Source organism: Mesitornis unicolor, unplaced genomic scaffold (genome assembly GCF_000695765.1).
Source record: "Mesitornis unicolor isolate BGI_N332 unplaced genomic scaffold, ASM69576v1 scaffold33660, whole genome shotgun sequence".
In the NCBI taxonomy this organism is placed as follows: Eukaryota; Metazoa; Chordata; class Aves; order Mesitornithiformes; family Mesitornithidae; genus Mesitornis; species Mesitornis unicolor.
Window position 1 is genome coordinate 1 of NW_010160881.1, and position 12,777 is coordinate 12,777.

At 37.6% G+C, this 12,777-nt stretch overlaps 2 protein-coding genes across 3 annotated transcripts; one reads left to right on the forward strand and one right to left on the reverse strand.

Moving 5' to 3' along the window:
• Nucleotides 1-120: 120 nt before the first annotated feature.
• LOC104546048 (interferon-induced, double-stranded RNA-activated protein kinase-like) lies at nucleotides 121-4,842 on the forward strand (the record flags this gene model as incomplete). The annotated part of the gene is made up of 5 exons (XM_010191340.1): nucleotides 121-313; nucleotides 2,456-2,581; nucleotides 3,125-3,220; nucleotides 4,580-4,642; nucleotides 4,723-4,842. Coding segments are annotated over 5 exons (598 nt in total), but the record flags the coding sequence as incomplete, so codon positions are not given.
• A 2,341-nt stretch (nucleotides 4,843-7,183) lies between these two features.
• GPATCH11 (G patch domain containing 11) lies at nucleotides 7,184-12,214 on the reverse strand. 2 transcript variants are annotated; one of them, XM_010191321.1, is made up of 8 exons: nucleotides 12,141-12,214; nucleotides 11,830-12,056; nucleotides 10,925-10,966; nucleotides 10,726-10,846; nucleotides 9,902-9,992; nucleotides 8,646-8,750; nucleotides 7,846-7,927; nucleotides 7,203-7,258 (listed from the first exon to the last, which is right to left on the reverse strand). In XM_010191321.1, exons 1-8 carry the CDS (start codon nucleotides 12,194-12,196, stop codon nucleotides 7,203-7,205), a joined length of 780 nt encoding a protein of 259 aa, XP_010189623.1. In that variant the 5' UTR covers nucleotides 12,197-12,214. The 2 variants fall into 2 exon arrangements, with proteins under 2 accessions (XP_010189632.1, XP_010189623.1); XM_010191330.1 differs by lacking the exons at nucleotides 7,846-7,927; nucleotides 8,646-8,750 and having other exon boundaries at nucleotides 7,184-7,258.
• Between the last annotated feature and the right edge of the window lie 563 nt (nucleotides 12,215-12,777).

Consider the following 12,777-nt stretch of genomic DNA (forward strand, 5'->3'; position numbering starts at 1 on the left):
ATAATAATAATAATAATAATAAACAAAAAGGTTTTTTAAAGACGAGGAACCTGAGAATCATTGATAGCCTGGAAGGAATTGTATCTTGCCAATTTCAATATGGTACATAATTTTCTTTAGCTGGCAGAAGTCAGACAAAGTTCTTTGTCTTTTCATCCAAATGGAATTATGTGAACAAGGGACACTGGAAAACTGGATAGAAAATAATAGAAAAGACCAAAAATATCATGAGATGGCACAAAACAAATTTTTACAAATACTGAAAGGAGTGAAATACATTCATTCTGAAAGGTTAATTCATCGAGATCTCAAGGTAAGTAGGAGAAGCAATTTTTAAAAAATTAGTACTTACTGAAATTTCAGAAAAAGTTAAAATTGTTCTAGTCTGTTTAATCTATTATGTACCATAGTGGTGTGCTGCTTCTGATACTGCTAGTGATTTTTTTCTTCCCAGCAACTGGCTAGACTTGATCCTAATATGAGAAGGTAAACTGGAAGATCTCAGAATGCAGTAGTTACAAAAAATCAGAACTCATCCGTTAGCAGGCATTTTCAGTGTATTATGTGTTACTGGGTCACAAGACTGCCTATTGGAAAAAGAAATACTAACTTTGCTTGATAAAACAAAGAAAGAAAGTGAAATGTTCAGTCTAGGAAGTTTGTTCTTGCCATATTGTCGAGAGAGTTTATCTGTCCTAATACCTGTTATGTTTGAAAACAACATACTTGAGTTACTCCTATATCATGTATGCATACAAATATTTCAATGCTACTTTTCAGGATAGAATTTCAGTCTTTACAAGTGCAAAAACATAAAATATTTTATTTCAATATAAAGATTACAAAGGTCAAAGTTGCAAGCCTTCAGGGCTTCATATACCAGCTATAATGTGGTTAGTTTTAAATCACTCGCTTTGTGAAAAAAGTCGTTAGTGTGGTGTTCCTAAAAGCGCCTGTGGTGGGCCACATTAAATGTTGATCTAGGATGCTGTTCTCCTCATATAGTGGCTAATTCCAAACACCTAGAGAGTATTAGAGCTGAGACATGACACAGTGATGCTGTCCTTGATGCATATTCCCTTCCTCTCAAGTCTTCCAGTAACTCAAAGTTAATGGACTTCTTGAGCCAGAGATTGAAATCTTTTGCATTCTGCATTCAGTGTAGTTCTAGATTGTGTTCACTGCCTACTCGTAGAATCTTGTCTTACACATGGACACATTCATATCTACTAGAGCTTTTCTGTCAGGCTTATTGCTACAATACTGCAATGAACCAGAAGTATACACTTGTTATTTTCCCTAGATGACTGGGAAGAAGAGGCCTAATAAGTGCCTTCTCATCCATTAATTCTTGGCTCTTCCCACTCTGTGCTTTGTATTTTCCTGTTTCTTCAGTCTTACTTTATTTTCATCTCAGCTCAATTTCCTACTTTTCCCTATTCCTATGAATTTGCTGCCCTAGTCCCTTATCCATGGCATCTGGCTGTAACCTGCTTCCAAGTCCTATTGCTAATTTGTGTGTCTGCATTTGAATTCAGGAAATTTTCTCCCTACTTTGATCTGCTGTCAACTTAGATGCTTGGCCATCTGAGATACCTATGTCCCAGAATCAAAGCTGCAGGATAGGTTCAAGCTGAGATGAATCCCCTTTGTGCCTGGTATGAATGGACTCTTCAAATAGTGTAGCCACATGTAGGTACTGTATTAAATGTGTGTGTACGTGCTCAAACTTGAGCAGAAGAACTGCATTGGGCATTCTTGATACAAAGGTCTCTCTTCCTGTTAAATGTTAAGTCTCTCCTGGCCTTACAGTCCACTGGAGCTTCTTTGAGTAAAAGATAGCATGAGGTTATTTGGTTTTGTTTTAATAACATTCAGAAATAGTTTCTTTATCTTCTTTGGGAAACTTCACTCAAGCATATACAGTTCTTATTTTTAGTTGCTTATGACTTTGTCCAAATTAAAAATGGGAAGCTCAATGGAAACTTAAAAGTGATACTGTGAGATGCCTGTAGTAATCCCTAAATCTGCAGTTGACTTAGTACAGATAATCTAGCTGTGCCTAGGAGAAACTATGATTTGAGTGGAATCCCATGTGAGCCTAAATGCGTTGCCCCAGTGCATCAAATCCCAGGACTGGGATTGAAGACTGAAAAACACTTCTGGATTTGCAATGTTATATGCACAATGTATTTGAAGAGCACTGAAGTGTGATACAATTATGGCTAAGCTAGTGGGGGAAAAAAGTTGCAGTTACTGTGGCATGTACTACTTTAATTTTTAAGAACAAAAACTAAATTTAATGGAACTTTTTTTTCCTGTTTCTCACTCCATCAGTTTCTTAATGCTAATTTTTGTGAACAATTATCAAATTTTATTGGGAGCCCTTCTGTCTCTGATTATGCTTGATGATAAACCGTGGTCATATGGTGATTTGTTTGTTTAATTTACATAGCCTCAGAATATATTCATATCATGTGAAGATAAAATAAAAATAGGCGACTTTGGTCTTGTGACTTCTGTGGAGTATGAGACTCTGACTGAGAACAGAGGAACAAAATCATATATGGCACCAGAACAGGTAATTACCCTGCTGTCTGAGAGTCTCTAACTAATTTGCATTATAAACTCAGGACTGCATATTCTAAATCCTAATCTCAGTACCTAATCTACGTGCCTAAAGTTCCCTGGTATGACTGCATATGAGGATAACTGTGTTCTGGAAAAAGCCCTCTACAAGCGTGGTGATTTTATTTTGCTGTGTTAACCTACAGGGTCTAACACTGCATGCCGTAAGAAATGTTCTTGCAAAACCAGGCTGGCACCTGTGTATTTCAATGTGAACTTAGGACCTCGGCTGACTGTGGCACTTGTGTCCTATTTGTTCTATTGTGACAGAGAGATATTGGTATGCTGTATGTGTACAGGTCTGTGGAAGTCTTAATTTCAGTGTGCTTAATGTGACATAATAGTCACTATTTAACAGATCTGTAGCAGAAAGGGTTAACAACTAATAAAAAGATCAAGTAGGGCCAGTCCTGCAGCCTTAGGGTAGAAATTTGCTTTAAGAAGTGGTGTCCAGGTGGATTTGACAACTATATTTTTCTTGTTCTAATCTTTTTAGGTCGGGGACAGATACGGAAATGAAGTAGATATTTTTGCACTGGGATTAATTTGGTTTGAAATTCTTTCGGCATTCACTTGTCATGAGAAAATGAAGGTATATAATCTTTAAATTAAAAAAAGTTTGTCATTGTTTTGCCTTGTTGTTGCTATTGCATACTAGAAGGAATCTGTTTATCTAGAGTACTGTATCTATTTACATTTTCCCCTTGCTTCATTTCTGTAAGGCCTGTAAGTCCTCATACACTGCTTGAAATGTAGTAACTGAAGTAAAGAAATATTACTCGTTTTATTTCACTTACGTTCTACTGATGTTCACATTAAAACTTGAGCATGCTGAAGAATAATGTCTAGCAAAAAACATTTCAAGTTTCTCATAAAACCTGTTTGGTCACAGTATTTAGAAGCAGTGTTTTTCTAATTTTAGAAAATAAAAATTATGAATGGAAGAATTTTGTCTCTGCCACACACTAGTCTTCATTGTACAGCGGAGCTGAGAACAAAGTTTCTGTCAAGCCAAAACACAGTTTTCCAAAATGATACCAAAAGTGATTTGGAATAGGTAGCTTTAACTGACAAAGATAGTACTTAAAAAAGAAATGATTACTTTTTTTTTTAGCTATCTTTTATGTGTCTTTTGCTTTTTCCTGGTACATTGCACATTAGTGCAACAGCTTTTATGCTCAAACCCATATATTTGTAGGACAGCAACACAGCTGCTGAGTATTTTGTTCAAAGTAAGACGTATGTACATGGTTGGACCCTATGCCAGGCTACTGCATCCCTAAGACTAGCTAGTGATTCAGGATTCAAAGCTAAGGGTGCCAGAATCTGCCTGTCATCTTCAGGCACACATTACACTAGTTAACAGCAAAATGAATGATGTGGACTGCTCTGACTGCCCATAAAGCTACATCATATTGAAAAAAAACCCAAACCAGTCATCACCCAGAAACAGTTTCTGAAAGCATGTAACTAAAAATCCTCTATATGTTAGTTGCTTTGAACAACATGTATCATTTTCTGCAGCAATAAAAATATATGTGAGATACTGAACCATACCTGCTTGACTTGCAAATAGTAACATCTGAAATAGGCAATTTTAATAATCTTGCCTTTTTTTAAGTAGTAAGAAAATATAAAATCACTACTTTTAAATTAAGAAAAGAAGGATAATGGTTCTGAAATAAAAAGGACGGCAGAAACAAACACATCATCGTAGAGTGTGAAGCTTTTAAGCTTAGAAAGGGACATCAGTTGATGAAAAGACCATAAAAACAAAACAAAGTACAACTTAACGGAAAAAACTTTCAAACTGTTTACAGTTTCTTTTTTTCTGAATCCTTACCTTTTTTGTAGATTATTTTCCCAATTACTTCAGTAAATATAGGGATTGTGAGATGCAACATACAGTAAATGAAAACATACTGAATATGTTTGCTTTTATGAATTTCAGGTATGGCATGATGTTAGAGAAGGTAAACTTCCAAAGCACTTCACCTATCAATTTCCAGCAGAGGTATGGAATTTTAATACATTATTTCAATTAGTTTATTTACTCATAAAAATAATTTATTGACATTTAATTCTTTTCTGCAGGCACCCATAATCCGAAAGATGCTTTCAAGAGATCCTTCAGGAAGATACTCTGCAGCTGAAATACTTGAGTTTTTTCAGTCTGCCACTAAAGCCAACTCATTTAGAGCTCATACTCAGTAAATGCCCTTTTAAAGGGCTTTCAGACTGTGTTGGAATCCAGTTTGATGTCTGTTGGAAGTGATGAAATAACAGCAAGTGTCAGAGGCAACAGCAAGATTTAGGAGATGTCTTTTCCTTGGTGTTTTGCCTTCCTGCCATTGAGGTGCTCGTTAGCCAAAAAGATCTCATCACCATTCTTGCCCATCAACTGCAGACCAGGAAAGCATACTTCTGCAAGCAATCACTTGCCATTTTTACCTGGAAACACAGGTTATTGGTAAGCTGAACTATAATGTACAATAAGTGCAGGAACATGGTTCTTATATCCTAGAAGATTAAGTTGCTGTGGTGCCGATTGTGGCAAATGCCTGTATGCATGGCTCTTAACAGGTGTTGCATCTATGGTCGGTTCAGTTTATCTGCTGCTTTCCATGGAAGAAGTACTTTGTTGTGGTATGTGACTCAAACCTTTCTGATTTGCTCAGTGATTTTTTTAATAATTACTAGAATGCTCCCGTTAATGCAAAGACTAATTTTTGTAGAAATGATACTAGGAATAGATCTGTGTTATTCTTCACTGAATTTCAGTTCTTTAATATGAACTTTATCTCTACACACCTGTTAGACACCTAGCACATTCAGTGCTCTAGAACATGAAAAATACATACTTTTAAAGTAAGCATTCTTTGAGATTTTAAATGTTAAGCATTCAGCTTCTAGGACATCTAGTTTAGATTTGTTCTAAACTTTTGAAAACCTTAGGTTTCGAGGGTTTATTTTCTGAAGGGAACACTTAAGGTGCTCTTAATACAGCAAAATTCTCCAGAGTTGCCTCAGTAGTAACTTTTAAATCCTGTGCTGAGAGAGCCCTTCAACATCCTCTCCCATCCTGCTAAGTTTTAATTCTTTTATTGTAATACTGAGGCATGCCTAACCCTTAACAATACCTCTGGTGGCCCCACAAAAGGTAACAGCAGTTTGCCTGGTAATTGTTAGGGATATACTTCAGAGAGTTCAGCTGTGCCTGGACTGGAACAATTGTGCCTGTTGTGGTTGGGAGCTGGGAGAAACGGCAGGCACATTGGTCATTCAGATGCTTGTCTTTGAGCTGTGTCTTGTCAAATTCATTGCTGTGGAGCCCACATAACTCCATAAAGGCAAATGAGCAGAGGTTTTTAAGCAGAAAAATGAGTATGTGTAGTAGAATACTGTATGCTTTTTCTGAGGTGTTAAATGGGTTAAAAGTGGGTGGTTAAAAATAGTATGAATGAATGCATAGTAATTTTTATATATTTATGGAAATTATTGCCAATTTGCTGCATTTGTTGCTAAATAAGAATCCAATTTTACATCCTTTTGTAAGGCCTGAAGTTGTTTGGTTTTTTTCCTTATCATGAATCACAAATACAAAGAACATTTCACTATTCTGGACTAATTATTACTTCTTTGCAGTGGTCAAGATCTAGGAGAAATTATATCCTGACAGACAAAATACCACTAATTCCCCTTCTTCTTCCAATTCACTCATAAGACTACTCTTATAGTATGAAAATTGATACATGACAACCTTTGGCTGAATATCCTTTAGAGTTCTTGGACAGAGCACCCGCAATGCCATTACCTTCTTACTGTTAAGTAATATTGAGCTTGTCCCAGTAGTTTTTTATACTTCTTTATACTTTTTTTTGGTAGTATTTGTGTACTTCAGCAGTACCTTTCTATAACTGTCTCTGTAACTTTTCTGTGACTGTTTACAGTAGCAACTGCTGTTCCCTAAAAATAAAAGGTCTATTAAAAAGTATTTTTAGAGATATATAATACACACACACACACACACACACACACAAGACCTGGGACTATTTAGTTATGCAAAATATGCACCTTTACATACAACAGAGTAATGGTTCAAATAACGTCACTGCACTGTTTCACAAGCTTTTTTTCCCCACCAGGTCTAAGATAGTAGGGAAAAATAAAAAAGTCTGATGTTTAGTCATCTCTGTAAAGATGAAAAAAACCTGTTTAACACATTATACAACAGAGTAACTACCCAGTATTTATTCCCTTACTTAAACTTGAATTTTATTATCAGCTGATCCTGTTCAGTTGGGCTGGGCATAACCAAAGACTGTGGAAGGCTTAACCTGCCTCTCAATTACAGTAGTTCAATTATAAATGCAAAGTTTTAATTTCTATTAAACTGGGCATCAAGCAGAAAATCCTTAAGATGCTTCAAAAATGTGAGTTTAACCTGTGAACATAACATATTCTATTCTATTCATACTTTGGTGTGAATTCTTCAGTGGTGCACAGCTCTGAACCTTCTAAAAGCCATTACGAACTACACGTACTTCTCTAGGACTCATTCCTTTAGAAGTGCTTTAGTCATGATCTGCAGCACTGTCTCCAGGGCAGTTTGAAGATAAATCTTCAGAATCTACAGGATAAGCAAAAAAACAAAGTGAGTAATTTCAGCTTGGGGAGGGAAACATTGCTAGAATTATTTGAAGAATCCACGTAAAGCAGATTAAATAGAAATCAAGAAGGTTTGCTAGTTATTAATTCCAAACTTTGTTTTAAAATAGTGAACACAAATTCTACCCTCTTTGGTGCAGTGAAACTGGATAGTGTTCTGTTTCATAAACAACCTGCAAGCTTTCGCAGTTTTTTATGATACTAGTTTTAGTATCTGAATTTTGTTTTCTCAAAACAACATTAATAGAGATACCAGTTCAAATAAATGCCAGTATGGTTAGGGTTTTTGGGGTTTGGGGTTTTTTTGGGGTGGTGGGTTTTTTTTGTTTTGTTGTTTTGTGATTTTTTTTTTTTGGTGCATGTAAATACCTAAAAATTGGTTTATAATAAAAATGTACAAAGCTTTGTGCAAAACCCAGCACCCTGGAATGAAAATTTGCAATGTAGATTTAAAAGACTGCAGTAAGAGAAACATAAAGGTTATATTATACTATTTGAGGCCAGCTGCATAAGCAAAGTAAAACATTTACAAGACAGGTTTACTCTCACCTTCATAGGTTGTTCCACACCAAATGCAATAAAAGTGTTGTTCCCTCAAGTAGGCAGTCAGGAAGTGTAGCTTTTCTGATACCTAGAGATATGTACAGATATGCAGTGATCTGAGGTTGATGTGATATAAACCAGTTTAAGATACTAGCTTTGCTAAAACAGATTCTGTAATCATTTGCTATGGAAAAACTACACAATTCTGTAGCTCGGTAAGGCACGAAGTTTCCCAAATTTTTTCCTTCTTTATAGTTAAGAAAACTGCACTGAAGAGAGAGCTAAAAACAGTACCCAGCTACCTTATTTCAAGTATATGGTATCAGTCAAACACATAAGGCTAACAACAGCTGTGTAATCCAGTTCTCAAAAAACTGTAAATTTCCATTGTCCATCTTGAGATAATCTGTGGAGCATTTTCAATTTAGTGATTCTAAAATTTGGCCTAAGACATGACATGAGATGTCCAAAACTAAAACTCCAAAAGCAGGTAACTTTGATCAAATAAGTGATCTTGCATATCTTGGCTAAGACACAAAAATGTTTAGAATTTAATTTCTAGACTACTTTTTCCAAAGCTCAGCTTCAAAAAAGATGAGCAATAAAACAAGGATTTCATGTTTTATATTGTGTAACTGCTATAAAAAACACTGCTCTAAGATTGCAAAGAGGCCATTCACTACAGCTTGGAAAATGACATGTATACATATATCCTCTATATATGTATGTATGTATGTATATATACATCTTAAAGGAATATTAAATTTAATTCCAAATCAAGCCATTAATTTAGTCGCAGAGCTTACACTTAAGTCTGAGCTTGTACATTTTTCTTCCTTGTCTTCCTCATCATTTTTGTCTTCCTCTTCAGGTTCTAGCCAATACCAAGTCTCCTTGGGAACATCAATACCCTTAAATAATGAAGAATTTAAATGAAAATTATCTTTGTAGGTTTTCTTATAATATGCTGGATGAAAACAAGTTATAATAAGTGATATGTTAGTTTTTAAAACTTTACTATATAGTACAGCCAAGAACTACTGAAGCCATAGTGGGGAAACTAAGTATACTGGTTCACAAGAATGATTATCTACTTTTTCAAAAAAGCAAATGCATGCTAACAGTAAGTTCTATTCCATCTATGTCCAGTATGTGTGAGGCTACACAACATCATCTCACACCGTGGCTGTGAATAGACACCCTACCAGCTGAAGACATGCTGCCCCCAGTTACTTTCTCAAGAGATCACACAGTGCTTCCTAATCCACCTCAGGTAAAGTTAAAGGAAGATGAGTCAACAAAGGTTATCTAAGCTAATTCAGCCAACTTTGTCTGAAGCCGACTAGGGAGTATCAAACAATCTCAGTAGAACTTGGGTGGTATTACTTCTAACAGGTTATTAGAAAAAAGGAAAATACCTGAAGTTTTCCAGTGGCAAAAATTTATAGTAGTTCACTGCTATTACCAGTGTCATTCCTTGCAGATGGAAGGTACTTTGAGTTTGGTTTTTGTTTGAATGGTGAACCTGCTGATTCCCTCAGTGATCATCCCCATTCTTAGAGAGAATTGAGAACTGTCAACTGTCTGGACATGGTTCTAGACAACCTGCTTTAGATGGCCCTACTTGAGCAGCTGGGTTGGACAAAGATGACCTCCAGAGTCCCTTCCAACCTCAACCATTCTGTGATGATGCTGCTCCCTCACTTGAGGCAAACAGCATTGTCACTTGAGACAGCCTGACTTTGGCTACCGAAAGATATGCAAACAGCTCAAAAGTAACCACAAGAATGCAGGAGCAAAAACAGGTGATTGTCTGATGACACAAATCAACACAAGTCCTCACATAAATTGCCGTGAGGTTGGTGTACACCTTCAAATATCCTAATGGTGCAAACATATACTTTGAAAATAAGAGGACTGAAGTGTTGCCAAACATCAAGACTTCAGGCGGCTTATCCCACAATTTTAGAGAACTTCCAAGAACTGAAGCACTACTTTGTTTGTAGCCTGTATCTCTAACCAATAAGCTTTCCTTCCAACCTCCCAAAAATACAGGTCTCACTTTTTGTGCATCTAATTGCTGGCAGGCCCTCTGGCTTTTTCGGAGGTCTCCTTCCATCTTACGTTCTTCTTGTTTGTTTTTGAATCTTATTCTGTTAAGATAAAGTAGATAGCTGAAATAAGCTGGTAGACAAATAGTGAGATGCATTATAGTTGACAGCTTTTCTAGAAGAGAAAATCTAAGATTCTAGCTTACTAATTCTCTCAGACCAGGACAATGTTGAAGTTAAGAAGTCCTTCTGAGATTGGTTCTGTGGGAGCACACATGTATTTCTTGGGAATTATTCCTTCAAGACAAAGCTGTTTTGATCACTCTGCACCAAACTCTGTTTCTTCATCAGGTTTTCATAAGATATGAAAAAAGTGGTTCACTGAACACCTGCAAAAGATACAGCCTTCTCTAGACTTTACTTCTCCATGTATAACAAGCAAACCAGGAGAAAATAAAACTAATAAAACCTAAAAAAATTTCCTCTGATTTTAAAGCCATTGTAGCAACATTGCTCAGGATTTTCTATGGATTTTCTATTAAAAAAGGTAACATGGTTTCTTGATTTTAAGTTGCGGATGACTTGAGAAGAGTTAGTATGTACATCGTTTGCATTATTAACATTTACAAAAATAAATGAAGCAGCACATGCTTTTAGCATTACAGTGTTCATCTGCATTTGCTTTAGAACTGAGAAACAATTATTCTGTATTTCAACTCTTATCTCTCATTTAAAACATTCAAAAATAGTAACACATTAAAATAATAATCAAACTTAGAGCATAAAAAGAATTCTTGTTTAGACACTGCTTGGAATATCAGTTACATTATTTTACCTGAACTGATCTGCAGCTTGTTCATTTGCTTGTTTTTTCATATGGAGTTTTTGCCTATAGTTTTCCAGTTTTTCTTCAGCTTTTCGCTTTTTTAATTCCTCATGACCAAGCCCACTTCTGCCTATGTAAGTTCAAAAGATGAATGTAAGCAGCTGAAAAGCTCTGATACCCAACTAAGTAAATTAGGAGTATCACAAACCTGTTTTTATGTTCAGAGGAATAGGTTCAACAATGCCTTCTCCTGTGAAGGAAAAAAAATACATCAGTTTGAGAAATTAGGTCTTTCTCAAACTATGATCTGTGCAGTATATTCAAGTAGACAAGCTCCTTTTCCATTATATATGTACATTTTCTTGTGATTTGGAAGTTGAAAAATCCCAAATCAATGCACATTTAGTGCATCACAAATAACCCAAAAAACTCCCTTTCTCTTTTGGCTTGTCTGCTGGATTGCTATATACTTTTTCCAGGACACTACGCTACTGAAAGGAAATGGTGTTGACTTTTTAAGTGTGAAATACCTGTGATGAAGACTGCTTTGTTACAGCCTTCTATAGTATTTTTTGCTCTAGAATCTCACAACTTGACAAAAATGAAGAATCTGTCTGGACCTGTTCATTTGCTGATCATCTAGAGACACAATGAACTGGTGCAGCAGTTACTGATGCTTTGTTTTAGTGATTTTACTTCATCTATTAAGGCTTCATAAGGGTAAGCCAGAGTGCACTGTTTCTTCTTCAGGATCCCAACTCTGAATTCAAAGCAAGGGGTTGACTTTTTTTGAAACACACTTAGCTTTGCAAGACCATCAAAACATCCTTAATACAATTCCTGCAGGCACACATATATGAAAGTGCATTTACTGAGCAGCAAGTACTGCTGCTTCCCTCACATCTCTTGACGGTCCATACCATTTTTATTTCAGTTTTAAGAGATTTGCTCTCATCTTTTGTTCTGCCGCAACACGTTCACTGTTCAGTAACATCAGGATTCTCTGAGAGGCGTTTCTTGACTCTGTCTACACATGAAGTGGCAGCTACAGTCTATAAAACAAATAGGTACACCCAAATATAGGCACAGACTTCCAGACAGTGACAAGCTTACCGCTTTTGCCAAGGGCCTGGCCACTCTTGTAGCCCATCTTCTGGAGCAAAGCAAAGCCTTTGTTCTCACTGCCCAATGCACTTTTCAATACCAAGTCACGTCTCTCTTTTTCTTCTTCTTTTATACTCTTTTGTCTGTTCTTCTCATTGGCTTCTTTTTGCTTTTCTTCTTTCTGAATAGCTTCCTTCATCCGCCTCACCATGGGCAAGCCTGGCCTTACATCCTGCCTAAGAATTAATTCCAGCAAATATTAGCACTTTTTTAATTAAAATGTTTACAATCACCTAAGAGGGGAAAAAAGAACTACTTACTTAATAAATAAATCAGACATGTAGTCATCCTCTTCATCCTCCTCCATGTTTAGCATGCGTGCCCTGTTTTGACCCCTTCCTTGTGAACACCGTCAACACGCTTTATCACGCATTTTACCTCCCTGCAGGTTACCTGAAAAGCAAAACCCGCATGAAAATCTCGCCGCTCAGGTCTGCCACGCTAGGTCCGCACCCAGAGGCTGAATGGGTACGGCCCTGAGGGACGAACACACAGAAACCCAGCGGGGATCCCGGGCCCCCGCTTCCCTCCCCCGGGCCACCCGCGCCGGCCTTTACGCCCACAGCGCGTACTTCTGAGCTCCGCGACCGCCCACCGCCGGCAACCGCGGCGCCTCTCAACCTCCCCCGGACGCCTTCGCCCGCTGCCAAGGCGTCTACAAAGCTGGAGGGGTACGCGGACGCTGCTCGTCCACTCACCCGGCTCTACTCAGCCCGGCGCCTGCGCGCGGCCGCCCCTCGGCGCTTGCGTACCTCTCGCTTCCTGCTGCGCGGTAGCGGGTGCGTCCGCGCTGCTGAGGGGCATCAGAGCCGGCGCCGGGCCTGCGGGCAAAGGCGCTCATGTCCACTTTCCTGTCCCCGTCCTGCCAGCTCCCTCTGTGTCCGTGACCGTGTCTCG

Bases quoted from the DNA above. Each gene is read 5' to 3' on its own strand.
- GPATCH11 (XM_010191321.1), bottom strand. From the start codon at position 12,196: ATGCTAAACATGGAGGAGGATGAAGAGGATGACTACATGTCTGATTTA. The intron at 8,751-9,901 runs GTGAGACCTGTA...TCATTATTTAAG, and splicing joins AGCAATTAGATGCACAAAAA to GGTATTGATGTTCCCAAGGA. The intron at 7,928-8,645 runs GTAAGCTCTGCG...ACATATCTCTAG, and splicing joins GTACAAGCTCAGACTTAAGT to GTATCAGAAAAGCTACACTT.